General features: G+C 46.4%; 1 protein-coding gene across 13 annotated transcripts in view; it reads left to right on the forward strand.

Annotated features, from left to right (window-relative positions):
• PPP1R12B (protein phosphatase 1 regulatory subunit 12B) overlaps positions 1 to 19,788 on the forward strand; it is a 204,823-nt gene that overhangs the window by 178,079 nt on the left and 6,956 nt on the right. For 7 of the 13 annotated variants that reach the window (XM_072831455.1, XM_072831457.1, XM_072831461.1 and 4 more), the window contains 6 exons: positions 3,687 to 3,703; positions 6,971 to 7,115; positions 8,205 to 8,309; positions 11,780 to 11,833; positions 12,997 to 13,047; positions 18,225 to 18,405. In XM_072831455.1, the coding sequence (XP_072687556.1) occupies positions 3,687 to 3,703; positions 6,971 to 7,115; positions 8,205 to 8,309; positions 11,780 to 11,833; positions 12,997 to 13,047; positions 18,225 to 18,359 (507 nt within the window). In that variant the 3' untranslated portion in view covers positions 18,360 to 18,405. The remainder of the gene's footprint in view (positions 1 to 3,686; positions 3,704 to 6,970; positions 7,116 to 8,204; positions 8,310 to 11,779; positions 11,834 to 12,996; positions 13,048 to 18,224; positions 18,406 to 19,788) is intronic. The other 6 variants (XM_072831458.1, XM_072831460.1, XM_072831464.1 and 3 more) reach the window with 3 other exon arrangements.

Here is a 19,788-nt window from a genome sequence, read left to right on the forward strand (position 1 = left end):
CAAGAACTGGTATGGCAAGCACACATTTGAGCACCCTTAGCATTACCTTCCTCTCCATGCCGTCTCTGGAGAGATTGTTTTAGGCCTCTTGAAAAGCCTATGGAATCTACCTTTTCATATCCAGGAACTTGATTGCTGCTTGGCAGCTCTTACCTTTTTTTTTTTTTTTTTTCTGTCTTTAAGTGTTCATGTTTTATATCCACCTCCTCAGTGGAGGCCAGACTGTATACACAGCCATACTATACTGCCACAGATCTGTCTGAGAACTTCCTTAGGGGTGATGACAGGGCAAAAATAGCTTTATAAAGTTTTCAGGTCATTCTAAATGAAAAAGGTTAATTATATGTCATTCTTATAGGACTAAATCAGTAGAAATGATTAGCATACTTTGATATATATATATATATATATATATATATATATATATATATATATAGGCTATAAGTGATCCCTGATAAAATCCTGATTTACTTGTCTTAGTGAAAAGAACACCGTTTCTTCACTAAAGAGATAACTGCCAGAGTCTATAGGGCAAGCAGAACTTAAAGCTCAAGACATCTGTAGCTAAAATCTTACCCAACAAATGAGTTATTTACAAAGGAAATTAAAGCATTTTCAAGTGAAGCCCCACAGTTTAGCCATAACAAAGTCAATAAATGAACATGATTTGTCAGGAAATTCATCGGGTCTCAGTCGGTGTACACCATGTGAGGAAGGCTTCTGTTGTAGTCCGGAGGAGGCAGAGCAGTTTGGTTAAGCAGGGGTCCTCCTCCCTGCCGGAGAGGTGGTGTGGCATGTCTGTCTTTGGAGAGACTGATAAGAATGGTTCTCCCAAGGCGGTGGAGGGGGGTGGAGGAGGTGGGGATGGGGAATGGTCCTCCTGGATGGATGATGAAGTTTGAAAAAGTTAGCTCTGCCTAGAAGCAGCAAGAGAAAGTAAGTGGTCTCCTAAATTGTTAAATTGTTGTTTCATTTGCTTGCCTGTGACCTCAATTCCCTGAATCAAAGGTCCTATGTTACCACTCTTACCAACATCAGCAGCCAGTATAGTATTTTTCCACCCAAAAAGGGAATGGGGGAGGGGTGCGCGCAGGACAGGAAGCTGACACTTTGAGAATGTACCTCCTCGCAACTATCACATTTAATTCTGACCGTGAGGGTACGTGGTAACTTGCTCAGGGTCACGTAGCAAGCTGTCGGAACAACTGGGGCTCCGCTTCAGCCAAGGACATCACACTCCTTCCCGGAAACAGTAGCGGTTTGGTTCAGTGAGTCTTTACCGAGCACCCGTCATGTTCTGGTCCTAAGGATGTGCCCGGGAGTGCATGTGTGTGGATCGCAGGCCAGGAGACCTCCCCCCGTAACAACGTGGTTTTTTAAATGTATGTGTGTATGTCCTTGTGTTTCCCTCACCTTATCTTCTCAAAATTCATGACTTTTAGGAAGCCTTCATGGGTGGGCCCGCTGGTTACCCCTCTTCTCTCCTTAGCACTTACTCACCTGTTGTCCCACGTTGCTTCGGACGAGCTTGTTTATTATGTTCCTGGTGCTCTCCCTGCTGTCGTGCAGCTTATTCTGTTTATGCTTCCTTGGTGCCTCTTCTGCAGGGCTTTGCACACAGTGGGTTCTTTTTTTTTTATTTTTTTTTTAAGATTTTATTTATTTATTCATAGAGATGCAGAGAGAGAGAGAGAGAGAGGCAGAGACACAGGCAGAGGGAGAAGCAGGCTCCATGAAGAGAGCCTGATGCGGGACTTGATCCTGGGACTCCAGGATCACGCCCGGGGCTGCAGGCGGTGCTAAACCGCTGCGCCACCGGGGCTGCCCACACAGTGGGTTCTTAAATTCAGTAGACCCTTAACATTTGCTGGTACGGAGTTCATTCATAATTCATGAATCTTTGGCATGTCACAATTTGTAGTTTTCCTGGGATGTGAATTTGAATTCACCTAGATGCCTTAAAGGCTGGATCTTACCACCAAGCTGGCGAGTGGGGCAAAGCCAACAGTCTGGCATCTCAGTTTTACCTGAGTAGACTTGGAGCATTTTTATACATTAATTCTTGAGAAGCGATTAAAATGCAGTTTCTTTTTTTTGAAAATAAGCTTCAAGCAAGAGAAAAAACCTTAGTTAATGTTGAGAAAGTAGTCATTGATAGTGTGGGCCATGCATATGACTCCCTGAAGATCAGTTGTAAATGAGAGACAGGGAAATTCCTCAGTTCCGGGTCTGTAAGTTTTAGGATATTCAACTCCAAGTGTATGAGAATGCTAAAGATACACCATATACTCTTCTTACTGGCCTCCTCATCTCAAGTGGGACACATCCTCACATTAGAAAGCCTTTGTTCAAGTCCAGTGGTGCTTGACCAGGGCTGTACAACAGAAGCACCTGGGGGACTTTTATCAAAGTCCTGCAGGATATTACTAAAATTTTTTACTTACTTACTTTTTACTTTACTTACTTAAAAGATAAATATTTTAAATAAATGTATTAAATCACCTAGGGGATATTTATTTTAAAAAAAATACATGTAAGAAGGCCCTACTCTAGACCTAGAAGAAGAGAATCTCTAGGATTGAGATTGGGATGTATACATTTTTGAAAAAGCACATGAAAGAATTCTGATGAATATACTCCTGATTTAGAGAGAGAATTCCTTTCAGCAAATACTTCTTGACAGCCTTAGGGGGTGGGATATATTGCGCTGTCGTGCTGTGTTGGTTGACAAACCAGTGGCTTCCAGGAACCATTTAATGCTTCTTCAGCAGAGCAGTGTCACTCAGCGACTCCTCAGTAGTCAAAGGATTTATTACTCGTTTTGTAGATTGTTGGACCTTTGTTTCTCTTCTTCCTTCTTTTGTGTGTCCTCTAGGACTTTGTTGCTCTTCAGTATCTCCAAAGAGAAAATAAGTAAATATATTCAAATCACCTGAGTTTTTATTTGCCTGAGTTCTTTGGGGGGAGAAAAAAAGGTGGAAATAAGAGGGTAACAGTCATCTATGATTTTTAAAAATGTAAATTATCAACATAATCATTTTTTGTTGTTTACAACCATACATAGACCATTGATAGATAACCAAGCTTATGATTTATATCTACATCCTTTCTTTTGAGACCCCAGAGTACTTTCTTCTTTTCATTTGCTAACCACCATCCTAGGGACTAAGGTGGGACTTCCCTGCTCCCCACACCCTCTGGCCACCTTTCACTACAAGTCTAGGCTAAAGCCAGGAACTGTCCTGAGTTTTAATATTTTTAGTTTGCAGTTTCACTGAGGGCAGGGTTGGGGGTTTGTGAACTGAAGGAAGTTAATAGAATGTATATTGAGATCCCGAGAGGCCAAATGCCACACAGAAAATCAGTCCCTCCTAGAAGACAAGGCTGGTTTGTTAGTTGGGTGGTGGTGGATAGGGGTGGGGGTGCGGTTTTTTATCATTTTATAGTTTGCTGACTTCCAGTTAAAAAAGATGCTCTCCCCAAAGTTGCAATCTACTGAGTCAATGAAGATGAGCTAAATAGCCTTTTGTGTAGTCAGTTGAGTTGCTTTTCTTAAATTGCACCCATATCTCCAACTGTGAAGTTGAGACATCTGATTTGAAAAGTGCATTTATAAATGGAAATAATAATTATCAGTCCCTTGCTAATGCTTGTTTTGTTTTTGTTTTGTCTCTTCCTTTCTCTAGCATGAAAGACTTTCTAGGTAAGACCTTTCCCTGTTTTATATGCATGCTTAATACTTGTGAGAAGTGCATGTGTAATTAAACTCAGCTTTAAATCATGTACTCATATTTCTCACCTCCTTTCCTTCCTTTTCATTTCCTCAGCCACCACAGTAGTTCAGACTTTTATTATTTCCTGCCTAAGTTAATGCAGTAGCTTCTCAACTCACCTGCTACCTTCAGATTCTCCTCCCTCCAGTTCATTTTGTATGCTTCCACCACATTGATTTTCCTAAAGCACCTACCAGGCACCGTGCTACGGAAACAACATGAATAAAACACTACCCTCACCTTCAGTAAGGGCCAAGGTAGTCGTATGGACAGGTATTATGAGCAAAGAGAAGAGGCCATTAGCCTAATCTGGTTGTTCACGGAAGACTTGCAGCGTAGATGCCCAAATTGAGATTGAGTTTAGATACGGTCATTTAATAGTGGAGCTAACACGGTTCCTTCTACCTAGATGGTGCTCTGTGATAATTTACTGAATGAGCTAAAGACCAGTGTTGCAACTGCTGAAAAATTAAGGAAGCAGATCATCAGAGTTTGGGGGAATGATCGTTTGTAATTTTTCACCTAACATTTGAAGATACAAAACTGATCTTCCTGAAGAACAGAATAGAAAATAGTAAAGATTAAGGAGCCGAAAGTATGAAGCTGTCTCCCTTTCCACCATTCCTCTGATAGAGAAGTTAAGAAGAGGTTGAGGGGAAATGTAGTTATGGGATAACATTGGGCAGATGAGTCTTATAATCTGTTTGATAACTGAGCTTGTTCTACCTTAATAATATATTCTAAAACGTATAAGCTTGCATGGGTTCTTCCTCTGCTTACCCTCTCACCAGGCACGAGCTGAAGATAAATAATTTACATCTAACCTAGCAGAAAATTAGTTTTGTAAATGTGATAGAGACTGGTATTTTGCTATAGTTAATTTTTTTGAATTCTGTTATATTATAATGGCCATTTATGAAAAGAGACTTTCCCTATAGACCTCAAAATATGTTATAAAAACTAATGCTTAAAACAGCGAGATACTAGTTCAAGAATAAACAAAGATACCAATGGAACACAATAGTCCCCCAAAAGTCACGTGTATCAGATGATTTTTCAACTCTGGGGGGGAAGAGTTATTTAATAAGTGATCATTGGGACAACTGACTGTTTGGGAAAACACATCCTTCCCTGAAGCCATACCAAAAAACAAAAGCAAAACCCAATTCAAGATGTATTACAATTTTTTTATTACAATTTTTAAGAGAAAAAGATTTTACTACAAAAGCAATAGAAGAGAATATTTATAATCTTTATATAGGAAAGACTCTCCCAGGCACGATACCATAGGGGAAAAATTGTCAAATTTAGTTATATAAAATTTAAAATCTCTGCTAGTAAGAGACACCCTAAACAGACAGAAAGTAAAGTGAGAAAATATATGTGCAGCTTATGTTAGATATTTTAAAAGCCTTGCTATATAGGATGTTCCCACAGTATAACAAGCAAAAGATTAACAAAGGCTATGAAGAGACAATTCAGAAACAAGCAATCAAAGATACTGAACCTTCCTAGTGATCTACAAATATTAAAATTAATGACAATGACCTGTTTCTCCTATTGGAATAGAAAGGATCTAGCTCTGAAGGACAGTATAGCAATACGTATATCAACATTTAAAATTACACTTACCTCTTGATCAAAAAGTTCTACTTCTAAGATTTTATCCTAAGAACATAATTGGACAAATGCTATAACTAAAAGTTATAGACAAGTCTTCTCACTGTAGCATCATTTATAGTAGCTAGAAAGTTCAAAATAATACAGGTTTCTGTCAATAGAAGATTAAATTATTATACAGCCATACAGTAGAAGACCGTGCAGTCATTTTTTTTCTAATGAGGCAGATCTATATCTACTTACATAAGATAAGGTGAGATGCTTCCGGGCATAGTGATAAGTGGAGGGAAGAGGAGGAGAGTTAGACAACAGTATGTATTATCTGGTTTTATTCATAGAAATATATATTTTTTAATGTATTTATGTGTTTAACCTTTTGCAAGGATAGAAGTAAAGTGTTAATGGGGGTTATTTCTCAGGCAGGATTATGGAGTGACTTTTACTTTCTGTTTTAGACACTTCGGCACTACTTAAGCATGTATTGCTTTTGTAATCAGAAAAGTCAGTAAAGAGGTTTCTATTTACAAAATTTTTTTTTTAAGTGTAAGAAGGAAAAGTTGTGAAGAATGTTGCAGGCCTTAGCATCGCTGTAAGACCAAGTCTCTAGGAACTCTGCCTCTCCCCCTCTGTGTCCTCCTTATTGCTCCTTGACTTCCTCTAATACTTACTTCGGCTCCCCCACCCCCAACTTTGGCAATAGCTACCACAGGACAGAGCCATCAGATGGAAGTTCCACAGCTGTGACTCTGTACACATCCCGGGTCGGGGATGTAGAGCTCTGCAAGGCTGGTTTGTACATAGCAGTTTTATGTGTGCCACACTTTCGTTTGGAAAGAACAAAGTCTGGGAAAAATGTAAACCACTATCAAGGAGCAGGATGATCATTACACTAGTGTAAACGGATCATCAGCTGAGAGGCCCTTCCACTAAGGAGCTCACTGCTCCTGGAAATGAAGCCACCATCAGCTCTCAGAGCTCAACTGCTGGAAGATGTAGCAATCCTCATCACAGGCTAACAGTCGCAGTGTGGACTGGGGAACAGAGGGTAGAAAAATAGCTGTTTGGGCACGGCGGTGGTACCCTGAAGTGAGATTCCAACTAACCAGCAGTACACCTAAAAAACGTAGCCCTCATTGCCACCCCCTCCCTATCCACCCTCCAGCTCAGAACTCCAAGTCCATATGTTTCTGATTCATTGACAGTTCATTGGAATCATTGTCTAAGAGCCATTGAGATCCAAGAAACTTCTTTTAAAAGCACACTCTTCGAGGAAAGCTGTTGAACCCCAAACTAATTTGAAAAGCTCTGAGATTTAAGTCCGTCCATGAATCCAAACAGCCAGTTTTTCATGTAAGCTCCATTCTTGGCAAATGACAGCTTCCTCCTCCAAGCCGGTGCAGCTTAACCCCAAGGTCCAAGAATGCCGGCAGAGGAGATTCAGGGAAGGAATGTGCGTTGTTTTTGGCCAGAGTTCTTAAGGGCTTCTTAGAAAAGGCGTAAACTACCCTGAAGCATTACCTTCTCCCCCATTTCTTCATTCTCAAAACCAACATTTACCTTCCATGTATCTGCCACAGGTTGGAATCAGGAGGTAGTAACCCTACAAGCAGCGATTCCTATGGGGACCGGGCCTCAGCAAGAGCCCGCCGGGAGGCCCGGGAGGCCCGCCTCGCCACCCTGACCAGCCGCGTGGAGGAAGACAGCAACCGGGATTATAAAAAAGTAGGCTCCTTGGGATCCCTGGGTGGCGCAGCGGTTTAGCGCCTGCCTTTGGCCCAGGGCACGATCCTGGAGACCCGGGATCGAATCCCACGTCGGGCTCCCGGTGCACGGAGCCTGCTTCTCCCTCTGCCTGTGTCTCTGCCTCTCTCTCTCTCTCTCTCTCTCTGTGTGTGTGTGACTATTGTAGATTTAAAAAAAAAAAAAAAAAGTAGGCTCCTTTTGCAACTTTTCTGTTGTTGGGCTACAACACATAAACTTCTCAGCCTTTTCCCCAGTGTAGAAAAATGAGCCTAGTTCCCATGAAGCAGTAAATAGTAGCAACTAATTTCTTTCGAGCTTCTTGGTCTGCTCCACCTCTTCCTCTAATGTCCTCAGTGCAGTAAATGTACACCTCGAATCAGATACTTAGAGGTATAGGAAAAAGTAAAGATCGACAATTGTAGACAGGAGAAATAAAAGTAGTGCTGTGTGTCTGAGCCCAGAGAGTCATTTGTAGACAGTGATGTTATTAACAAACACATGCTTTTACTGAGGACCTGCCAGTGTCAACCAAATACTTCTTGGTGATGGTACATGATAATCTGGTTTGGAGGGAGTTGAAAACATCTTACAGTTCATTTCCTTTGGTTCTTGCAGAGGAGTACCTAGCTCCAGGGGCAGACTTGAAGGCTTCCCTTTCAAGTGCTGAGATGCTGGGGGAGAAAACCATTTTTGTTAATGAAATGTTTGTTTTGTTAATGCTGTGTTAAGCAGAACTTGACTAAAATCGATATACACACTAGATTGGCTCTAAAAAAAAAAAAAAAATTATCTTTGTATGGGGAACCACAATGACTACATTTCTCCCCGGAGATTAGTATTTTTGAAGTTGGAGCACCATTCTATTCGTGTTTAGCACCTGGGACTTCACCAATGTTAAGAAGCAAGAACCAATTGGCCGAATGTGTTCTGTTTCCTAGGCTTCCTCCATCTTCTCCGTGTGCCCCACAATGATGATTTGGGGGGGGTTCTCATAGGATGAAACTGCATGAGTGCTAATCCTGGGAGCCCTGCCTCGTAGGTGACCCGATTCTCTTTCCCTCCTCTCAGCTCTACGAGAGTGCCCTGACCGAAAACCAAAAACTGAAAACAAAACTTCAAGAGGCCCAGCTAGAGCTAGCAGATATAAAGTCCAAGCTTGAGAAGATGGCCCAGGTAAGGGAGAAGAGGAAATAGGGTGGGTGGCAGGGGGAGTATGAGGAGGCAAGGTAACCTAGGGGTCAGAGATGGCAAGTGACATGGAATTAAGATTGGCCCTTCTCAGAGACAGAAGACAGAAGCCCTTTAGATTCTAATTTGATTTCAGGGTCCAATTAGCATTTAACTTAAAATGGAAAACCGATCGTTCAGTGAACAATTCCTAACATCCTGAATGCTAATAATTAATATTATGGATTATCTACTTATTTCTTTTTTTTTTCTTTTTAAGATTTATTTATTTATTTATTTATTTATTTATTTATTTATTTATTTATTTATGATAGACATAGAGAGAGAGGCAGAGACACAGGAGGAGGGAGAAGCAGGCTCCATGCCGGGAGCCTGATGCAGGACTCGATCCTGGGACTCCAGGATCGCGCCCCGGGCCAAAGGCAGGCGCTAAACCGCTGAGCCACCCAGGGATCCCCTATCTACTTATTTCTTAGTAGAAAAGTGTTGACCAGCATCACAAGATTAGTCCTAGGCAATGTCTCCTGTCTTGATCATCATGTTTCAGTTCAGTTTATCTACTATCACCTCCTAGAGAGAGGAGCCCAGTAAACCCAGTGCAGAGAGATAGCAGATTAGCCCAATAGAAATAAGTGGCTTGTGTGGGTCGTATAAGAAATCAGGGTCTGGGGCGCCTGGTGGCTCAGTCAGTTAAGCATCGGACACTTAGTTTTGGCTCCGGTCACGGTGTCAGGGTCGTGAGCTTGAGCCCTGAGTCCAGCTCTACACTGGGGCCTGCCTAGGAGCCTCTCTCCCTCTCCTGCCCCTCCCCCTCCTTCAGGCTCTCATGCTCTCTTTCTCTAAAAAGAAAGAAAGAAATTAAGGAACAAAGGTGTTATTAGAATGTGCAATCAGGTCCCAAAGCCCAGGTTCTGTCTCGCAGCATATGTTACCTCCTCAAGCCACCACCATTTTCCAGCCTAAGAATAGAGTGTTAGTGGCAAACAGACCAGATAAACCATTTCCTCTCACTGCCAGGCCTGATTTAATTAGGCGGTGCTTTAGAGGGTCCTAGAAGCAATAACCTCATCACCATTGAGACGAACACTGTAGCCCAAAGCCAGAGCAAGTGCTGTCTTGCTTGGTTATTGCTGAGTTAACAGGAAACTTATTGAGTTATTGCCCTCCCGGAATGCCCGGGGACTCAGAACTTTGAGAGCTGAACTGACATAAAAATGGCTCTTTACTGGGAAAGCATAAATGAAAACTAGAAATGCCTGGTTGTTCTGGCCATATGACATAATCCAAAAGCAAAGACTAAGATGCTAGGACCGTACGGTGCAGAGGACACGGTGCTCGGGGAGCAGGGCTGTTAAGTACCTCGGAACAGCTTGTGGCAACCCTCCTGGGATGGGATGGGATGGGCCAGCACGTGGAAGACAGCACCCCAGCACTCGCCTGAGACTTCCGCAGGACAGCCAGGACACCGCGTTTGCCAGAGGGCGCGGCAGGGTGCCCAGTGAAGGGCCTGGCCCACGGCTGGTAGGAGGCTCCCCCTCTGCCTGGTGGTTAGAGCTGAACGCGGCTCTTCCGCTGCGGAGACTCACTGCCCCAGAGTGACTCAGTGAGACCAGGAAAGTGGGTCTCGATCCAGAAGAAAATCTATATGCATGCGCATGAGCATGGCAGGGACAGACCACATAAACCTCAAGGAGGCTCTTCTGGCCCGCAGCGTTCCCGGGCAGGCAGCGGGTCTCATTCACAGGACACGCTCAGAAGGTGCCCAAGGCGGACTCTTACTCTGAGTGGTGCCGTGAACTGACAAGGATTAATTAATACAGATCTTGGGCTGCTTCTCATCAGGAATCACTGGGGCTATTTTGCAGAAAATTGCGGAGCAGCCCTATGAGGATCCACAAGAGGACCCGATTTCACCTGCTCCCCACTCCCGCCAGAAGCACTCTTCTGACAGCACATTTTTTGACCTTTAGGGGTTCTTGGCTTTTCCACCGGCTTGTGCTTCGGAACAGCGAGCAGCCTAACAAGCTGCTGACATTGGCTTGCACGGAGGACACTGAAAATAAAATCAGCCTTTGCAGTCACTGGGGAGCAGGGTCTACTTTCTAGCCAACTGCTTTGCTGGGTGTGTCGGAGTACACTTAGTTTTGCCAAATACAAGTTACTGAAATTCAGAAGAAATCACGGTGCTGCAGAGCAGTTCTCTGCTGTTTACCACAAATGGAGCTGCCTGGCCCGATCGAGAGCAGGGCCTGTCAGCCCCACACGTTGTAGGGAGACACTTACCACATGGACACACTCAATGTTTTACATGAAAGGTCCACCCTAACTCTTCGGGGGTTAAGATTTAAAAAACAAAACCAAACCAGTTCTTTGGTTCAAACAAGCCAGCTAAGTCACTCTGTAGATGTGAACTAAGTGAAAATCGTGAAATCAAAAAAAAAAAAAAAAAAGAAAGAAAATCGTGAAATCACGACAGCTTCTGTGCATCTCAGGCTCAGGGAGAGAGACCACGGAGGATATAAACAAGCTCCAGGGTCTACTGCTGCCTTTTTTTCTTTTCCTTCCACTTCGTAGTAGATTCAGTGTAAAGGCAGATGGCCATGGCCTTCAGAACAGAAGGTGAAAGCCCAGGACAGGAGCCAAAAATCAAGAGTTTTACTGTTAGTTCCAGCTCTTCCTTTATATTCTGGAAAAAGAAACCCCTGCAAGAAGGCCAGCATACTTTCTATATTTATTAAAATTTTTTTGTGCATGGTACCAATCTAAATAAAAATAATCACCCTGTGTAGGTAAAATGTCTATTAAATGTGAGAAATTCTACAATGCCAAAGCCAAAAGGAACTCACGGTTCATTTCCATTCCCTATTTAAGAGTCACTGCCCGAAGTTATTCTACTTTTGAGCTGTAGTGGCTAAATCCCTCCCTTGGCCCTCCTGTGAAATGTATAGCAGAAGTCAAAGATGTTCTAAAATAAAATTCTGATCTTTTGTTCAGATAAAATCACACCCTGCCTGGAAGCTCAATATACAAAACAGATAAAAGTGGAACTATTCAGTTCAAAGTAGGGCAGATTGCGCGAGGGGGCTCCTGAGAACCCCTGGAAGCCCATCCACACATGAAAACGACTGCTTTTAAAAGAAAGTCGCGTCAGTGCCCAGAGCAGAAAAAATAGGAGTGCAAAGGGCTTGCTTGGAAGTGTGCCGTGGGGCTTGGACACTCACGTTCATGAGTCTCTGGTTTTCACAGAAGAAAGCCACTTCTCATGCCCTCTGGGTTATGGGATCACCTCTCTGGTGTCTACCAGAATCTGTGTGCTGGGAGCCTCTGCCGTGGCAAGAGCCCAAAGCCCTGACATCTATCTCTGGATGTCCCGACGGCGGAGCTAAACCAGACTGGGCATCCCGCTGACCCTGAGACAACCCAAGTGACCGCTGTTTCTTTTCAATTTGCACTAGCAGAAACAAGAGAAGACCTCTGACCGATCATCAATGCTGGAGATGGAGAAACGGGTATGTGTGTGCTTCTCTCCCCGCCACCCCCCACCCTGGCCCCCGTTCCATCTGAGTCTCTCTCTCTCACTTTGTTGTTCATGCCAGTGGAAAAAGTTTGTCTTAAGAAGGCAGGAGTCCTGCCACATTCCATTCCCGGCTTGATAATAAATTCTTTTTGTGTGATTCTGGACAGCAATTTGATTACTAGTCCTTTTGGCTTCTTCAGATGGTCCGAACTTTTCACTTATTCCAGCCTTAGGGTGGGAAGGTCCTTGGAAGGTCACCCCATGCACTGGTTGGGTGCATAGCAGACCTGCACGCACACACGTGCCCAGGACCAAGGTCTCTTTACCCTTCCTGTCACCTTGGACAAAAAGGACATTTTCAGGAGGACCCTCTGCCGTTGATTTTGGGCTCCTGAGCTGAAATATGAGCCAGCAGAGTCTTCCACTCACTCTGACGGGGGGTGGTGAGGGGGCATTCTGGCTCAACTGTTGACCTCCCCCTGACTGCATTCAGAATATTTTTCTGGGATTTGACGTTCTTGGATTGGGAAAACTCAGATTTATTGATGAACCCTAGCTGCGATTTGAACCCCAGAGGTTTAATATGTTCCCATCTCTCCTGTTTAATTTGGAAAGCAGCAAAGTTTTACATTTTATTTCCTTGGCCTGTAACAAAACCTCCTTGGTATCTCAGCTAATCAAGGAATCTCTGAGTTCAGACTAAATGAGGAGTCGGCTGCTGGAAGAGAGAGGGGGAGGGGGAGGGGTGCGGTTTCCTCCTAGATGATACTTCCCCACTCACCATCTGCTCCCTATCATGGTAGAAGCAGCTCCTTAGGAATTTGGGGGGAGCATTACAGACGATAAGGATGCCTCTTCCTAATACAGAGCAAGGGCCCTGGTCACTTGCAGTCATTTGAAATTCCATGAAATCTTCAGCTTGCGCAGAATGGCGATGGCCCGACCATTTGCTTATCTTCTAAATGTCTGATGGGAGATTTAGGTCATGTGATTTCTATCAGTGAAGTAGTTCCATCACACAGATCTGAGCACTCAGTCCCCTGCATGAGGTTTGCCTGAGACGTGACGCTGCTGATCACATGGCACCTGGGAAGCAGCATTTTGACTCCCCTCTAAACCCAGTAGATGTTCAACAGTCTCATTGTTTCTAAACAGGAGAGGCGAGCCTTGGAGCGGAAAATGTCAGAAATGGAAGAGGAGATGAAGGTATGGAGAGATCTCCGTCCTCTCTGTGTGCGTCCATTCTCCAAGTGCCTGCCAGGACTGGGTGACTGAGCGTAGGCCCACCCTTCCGGGTCTCCCCACACACTCAGCCCCCTCAAGAAGCGATGTGTGAAGAGGAGCTGAGCCTCTCTTCTCAGCCATTTCATAAGCGCTCTCAGATCACACAGCATCCCCTGTGGGCACCCCACCGCCCTTCTGGGAACCAGTGCTGCCTCTGGTTTCAGGGGAGGTGTCTGGCTGACCTGAGACAAACCTAGGTTGAACCTCTAAGATTCTCTCTTTTTTTTTTTTAAGATTTTATTTATTTATTCATAGAGACACAAAGAGAGAGAGAGAGAGAGAGGCAGAGACACAGGCAGAGGGAGAAGCAGTCTCCATGCAGGGAGCCCAATGTGGGACTCGATCCCGGGACCCGGGGTCACGACCTGAGCCGAAGGCAGACGCTCAACCACTGAGCCACCCAGGGATCCCAAACTTCTAAGATTCTCTAAGCAATAGCTTTGTCCCCAGGGGCTGGATGAAAAGGCTAAGACAAGGTTGCCCCCTCTGCAGGCCTCACATTAGGCGCCTGGGGAAGCCTGAACATGGCCAGAGACCTTCCTGCCGGGTGCACCTCCCTGTCTCAGCAGCTCCTTGCCGGAAGAGCTGTTTGAGTCATTCTGCAGCAGAATGCAGATTGGTTCACACATCGATTTCCTGCCCCAGTCCATTTCCCCAGAAGTCCGCAGTAATACTCAGCACTCGCCCACTAGAATGAGCTCAGGGCTCATGCCTCCAGTTATACTCCATGGCTCACTGCTTTCCTCTCCTGCACCGTGACCGGCCTGCAATGACCATCATCTCCATTAGCCGCTGTAATGAACAGCCGCCACCCTGGGCAGCTTTGAGTGCTAAGAACTGACAGTCCACCCAGAAGAGTCCGTTCCCTGCTGCGGAAGGGGCATGCGAGCGGTAGGGAGTATAGAGCTTCCCGGGTAGCCACCTGGATGGGATTCGGGAGCACCTGAGCCCTGCAAGTGCATGACGCCACACGCCCGTAATCACCTAGGGCTTTTGCTGGGCCTTGGCTTTTTTTTTTTTTTTTCTTCAAGGATCTTATTTTACCAGATGTCTGTTACAAAGCATTCATCTGGCGAAACTCAGGTTTCTTTGCCTGGGAACCAGAGCACTGGGGTAGTATGAGGCAGATCCCAGGTCTCCTGTGAGCAAGCATCCGTAATATGCAATCGGAGCACATTAGGAGAGACGTTTATTACAATGGCCAAAAAAATTAGGTTATTTACTGAAAAAAAAAAATCTTTCTCAGGACCTGACAAGGCCCCAATTTACACAAGATCCAGCACTCATAGTGGATCTTCTCATAGTCCTGTTACTCTTTATAATTCCAGAACAAAGAAGATGTGCCCTGCTCTTGAGGTCTTACAGTCACGGTTCCAAGGCTGTAACTGATCATAACTGATCACATTCACATAGAATTTTGAGTAATACCTACTTATATCTCCAGAAAGCAGCACTTACTTCTTTCAAGTTGATGTAAAATAGCAAGAAGTACAAATAACAAATGGTTGATTCTCCTGCAGTGACGACCTCCCCCTTAGCGTCTCCGTCTTCTGCTCCTTCCAGACCCACCTGGCCTACCACACAGGTGTTCACTCCCACGTAGAGCAGTGTGCTAGTAGCGCTAAGCAGTTGTTGATGAATCCATCTCCACTGCTCTTGGTTGTTGCACTGGGGGTTTCCTCCATTTTTGAAACTCCCTGAGTGATGCCATCTGTACTCTACTGTGAGGCAGCTGTCCGTGATGCTCATTAAGGAATAGCCTGCATGCTGGTCAGGAGCATGTCAGTGAGGCCAAAGCTGGTGCCTTCTAATGAGTACCCAGGACCCCAAAGCCAGCCCAGACCCACTGGTCGTGGAACTCTGCACCACGTCCACCCTGGCCCACGCACAAGACCCAGAAAGTCCCCAAATGGAGCAGTTGAGTCCTTCTGTCCTCCTATCCCAACCCTAAATTACTGGGCATGAGAGCCCCTTCCAGGGTTCTAGTGGCTCCCAGTCCTATGGTTTGAGACAGGCTTACGTATTTTTCTCTCCCTACCCTATGAGGTTGTCATTTCCTAAACTAGGTCACGACTTCCTTTCTTTCCTCAGTAGAGGAAAGTAGTACATGAAGGTGTTTGCTCTCTCAGCCTTAAGTCATTTACCAGCCAACTTCAAATTCAGTTGTTTAAATTATCAAATGGAACCAGATCCTGAGTGTTTAGACCTCAAAAAACAGGTACACCAATTTGAAGCTGTTTTTGTTTTTGTAGTTAAAAAAATGGACCCATTCGGTCAGTTGCCATTGTTCTCCATCACCAACTGCAAAGCCACATGGAGAAGAAACACCTGCAAGTCCTAAAGCCCCTAAACGCCCTTTGCTCAGAGCAAAGCCCAACACCAGGTTTCCGCATCGTCCAGCTCCCCTAGAGGGGAGGGGGCAGGAACACCACGCCACGAAGCCAACACCTTGAGATAGGCAGAAACTCCCCATATGTAGATACAAACATCATGAAGCTGCTGTCGCTGGCCTTCAAGGAGCCTTGTAAGCCGCTTGGGTAGCCTTCGGGCCTTCCCTGGGGCCACAGCTGACGGTAATGAACATCTTGGGAGTGGTCAGTGGTCAAAATCTGTGCTGTAGGCAGCCAGGCCACCTGGGACCCAGCAGAGCCGCGGGCCGGTTAGCCCCTGGCCTGTTGTCCATTTGGTTTATACAGACGCTCAGACCTCTGGGGCAGTCAGTAGGGAGCAGGTCCTCCAGGGACCCCCGAAGATGCGGTAGGTGCTGGAGGACACAACGTGACTCTGGCGCCTGTTCTCGTGACTCTGGCAAATAAAGTGCCAGAGCCAGGTTAAAAGGGGACCATGCGTCGGGCTCCCCCAGATGTACCGGGGCTCTGTGCTTGTGACATGGGTGGTGCCTCCCTGGCCTTACCTGAAGGGTAAGTATTTCTGAGCTCTGCCCAGGACAGACTGCGCTCGGATCCTGGACTGCAGTGGGATTCCGTGCCAGCCCCTGACAGCTGTGCATGTCAGCGCGAGCCGCTGCTCTGGGGCTTGCCTACCTCCGACCTGACGACATTCCTGCTGCACCCTCCATTCAGCCTCGGCCTCCTTCCCAGACCCTCGCCCTCCCTCTCCCGGGTCCTTGCATGAGGGGCCCAGCAGCCACTCCCCTTTTAGATTGGTCTTGGAATTTTTATTTTTACTTACTCTGGAAATACCACTAGTTGATCCTGCCCTCGCCCACCTTGCCCTGTGCCCTGCCCTCCCCTCCATCTCCTTACCGTGCCTTGTTTCCAGTTCTGTTCCCTATGGAACATTCCATCAGATTGTTTCCTGCCTCTCTCCCTCATGCTGTTAGCTTCCAGATTCTTCTACCTCGATCTGCTTGTACTCACATGTTAGATGGAATCATTTTCATAGTTCGTGTCATTAACAATATTCCCTGGGAGGCAAGGACCACTCCATATAATGACAATGATTATGTTGAAAGCTTTGGTCCAACGTCAACACCAAAGAAGGGTGAGAGCCAGGGACTTTCCGTTGGTTCTTAACGTTTGTTCCCTGCCCATTTCTTTAAATATTCCCATATGCTGCACCATGATCTCCTCTGATCCCAGTCCTCTCCATGGATGAGATGCTTGCAGAGGGTAAAGAGCATTGCCTGGCCCCTGCCCTTCAATGGCTGCTCTACCTTTTTCCCAAGGTGCTCATTCTCCCTCTTTGGGGAAAGAGAGATTCAGCAGTTTGTCTCTGCTTGTTTTTCGTTTTCACTGTTTTTTCCCCTTCATGCTGCCTTTCATTTTCTTGCTTCTTCACTTCCAACTATGACCCACTAATCCTTCATTTCTATCCCTCACATCCATGTGGGTATGAGAGGCTTCTCTCTGGTTTGTCGTCACTGTAATCGACAGGATTTTTCATCTTCCTCTGTGAAGCCCCATTTGCATAATAAAATCATTTCCTCCTCCCAAAGAGCTGATGGTCTTGGTTATGGGGTCAGTACAGATGACCCCTTAGGCAAGGACAAATAACAGTAGGCAGGCCGGGGATACAATGCCGTTTAGTGAAGTCTTTAAGGTCCTTTATGGGCCACAAGGTATTAGGAACAGTGTCTGTGGGCTGTTGTTCTGTTCCATCGGTAATACTTACAGATAGGTCTGAACTAGTACATCATTCTAACCAATTCTATTATCTTGGACATTTATGATTTCTCCAACTTCAGTGCACAGCTGTAATTTTCAGAGTATGAGTGTGTATGTTGTAAACAGCTGCCAGCCTCTTCATGAGCTGCAACAAAGAGCGCACGGTTAGCTGTGAACTCCATGATGCACGTAGTCATACAGCAGGTCAAAGGCGAGGTAGCAGTTCTTGGATCTTGGAACAAGCCTCTGGACTGCAGAGGAGAACCAGCAGGGTTAACGAAGCATCATCCTACCAAACAGGTCAGAGCACCGTGCAGACAGCTGCCAGTGTCTTGTCTTCGTATGTGCCACTTGAACCTTCTAAACAGTGCATGCCTTGTACAGGTACTTAAACAACAGGCCCCTCTTTTGTTTTCCTTGTTTTATTTATTTATTTATTTTGAATAAGAAATAAAAGAAGGACCCAGAAATAAAAAGAAAACACAAGTACGAATAGGGGGCCAAGTATGGGGACGAGAGGAGAGGAGGGAGAAAGGAAAGGGCCTCAGCTGGATTTAGGAACACGGAGTCCTCAACTCCAGGTCCACTGACGATGAAGAAGGGCCCCGAGGCTCGGGCTGCACCGCGCTGAATCAGCTCAGAAGGCCCCAAACAGCGTGTGGACTATGACTCTCAGAAGTGCTCCACATGCGCTGCTTGAGAGCCTTGTGGTGGTGTCCACGTGGCCGACCTTCAGCCCCCCGTAGGCCTCAGCCGAGACCGTAGGCCTGGCTCCCCCCTCGCTGGCGCATTCCTCCCTGTCCCTCCCCCTCCTGCACCATCACTCCTGCCTTTCTCATTTCCTTTCTTGCATGCGGACTAAAAACAAAAACAAAAGGTCACGTGATTTCTTTGTCCTACTTTGATCTCTTCTGGTCTGTCTTGTCTCTTTCTCTCTGTCTGTCTGTCCCCTCCATGTTTCACTCTCTACAGAACCTCCACCAGCTAAAACAGATTCAAACCCTGAAGCAGATGAACGAGCAACTGCAGGCTGAGAACAGGGCCCTGACTCGAGTTGTGGCCAGGCTCTCGGAGTCCGTCGAGTCCTCGGAAGTGCAGGAGCTCTAGTTCTTGCCCCTCCTCTCCACCTCACTTCCCTCCTCCACCACTGCAGGCACGTTCACCCTTCTTGTTGGGCCCAGAAGCCCTGTGCTCACCCCGCTCCACCAGAGCCGCCACACGCGGTGCCTATCCGTGTCAGGCATCTGCAGGTGGAAGGAGCCAGGACTGAGATCACGGATGGGACAGGACAGCTTAGGGCGACGAGGGCAGTGGGGGGTCCTTGCCTGGGCTCGTGGTCTGTTTGGTAAGAGCAACATGCGGCCTTCTCCCCCCCTGCAGACCGAATATGGGTTTGCTCACGTGGCTACTCGGCTACACAGAGGTGTACATGTGTGTGCTCACACCTGTGTCTGTGCACGTTTCTTTGGTGGAGTTGTGGGTTGCTGAAGCGGTTGGGGTTGGTCCTGGACTCCAAATTGTTGTTGAGCCTGGGGTAACCAAGGGCAGGGGCTCTCAACCCTGGCTGGGAACTTGAAACATATGGTACCTGGGCGTACCCCCCCACAACGCACGCCCCAAAATCAGTCGTCTGGGTTGGGACCCCGGCATCAATAGTTTTTCAGACCTCCTGTGTCTTTATGATTCCTTTATGAAACCAGGGTTGGAAATGGCCCTTTGCCTACCAGACAGAGCTGAGTCCTCTGCATCCGACATGCTGGATGGGGCCAGTGGCGCAGAGGCCAGAGCTGCACGCCAGCAAACGCTGTGCATCCCGCCGTCTGAGTAGAACTGGATATTCTTTGCCTCCCTCCTGCAGTAATCTCTGCTTTCTCCCCATCCCCGGGAGGCATCGCTCGCATCCCTGTCACAAATCTCTGAGCCCTAGGGATGTGCCCCCGGACCCCCACCCCTCGCCCAGCCAGACGTTCCCTAGCAGAGGTGGCTTTGCAAGGGAGATGGCAGTCAGTGGAGCAGGGAGCAGGGCGTTTATTTCAACCGAGAACTGCAAATATGTGTGGTCTGCAAGACAAGCTCACAGATAACTTGTTTTCCCATCACGATGCTGTGATGGGGTCGCCACTGCTGAGCGGCTTCACCCTCTGAAATGAGTTTTTAATTTTCAGCAACGATCTAATTAGTCCTGACCAACGTCTGTTCTTTTCTGTGCCTATTTGCTTGTGCCTTCAGGGTCAGGGGCTGCCAGCTAATACCCACTAGATCTGAAGCCCCCAAATTACCGTAAGGGCTGAGCTAATATCTGCTGTAGATGCCATCACACACCAAGAAAATTGAAAGGGGAGCGATACATAGCCTGGCACCAAGCTGCTCCGGTACCCGACGTGGTGCCGTGTTAGGTCCAAACTCCACGCTCCACAGTAAGCCTCAGGATCGTGGGGAGATTCGACAGGGACGAACTAGGGACCCCAAAACAGATCTGCCATTTGTGTTTAGTTTCCGTCTTTGTGCAAGATAGTCTAGGATACGGGGCAAAACT

This window comes from Canis lupus, chromosome 6 (assembly GCF_048164855.1).
Source record: "Canis lupus baileyi chromosome 6, mCanLup2.hap1, whole genome shotgun sequence".
In the NCBI taxonomy this organism is placed as follows: domain Eukaryota; kingdom Metazoa; phylum Chordata; class Mammalia; order Carnivora; family Canidae; genus Canis; species Canis lupus.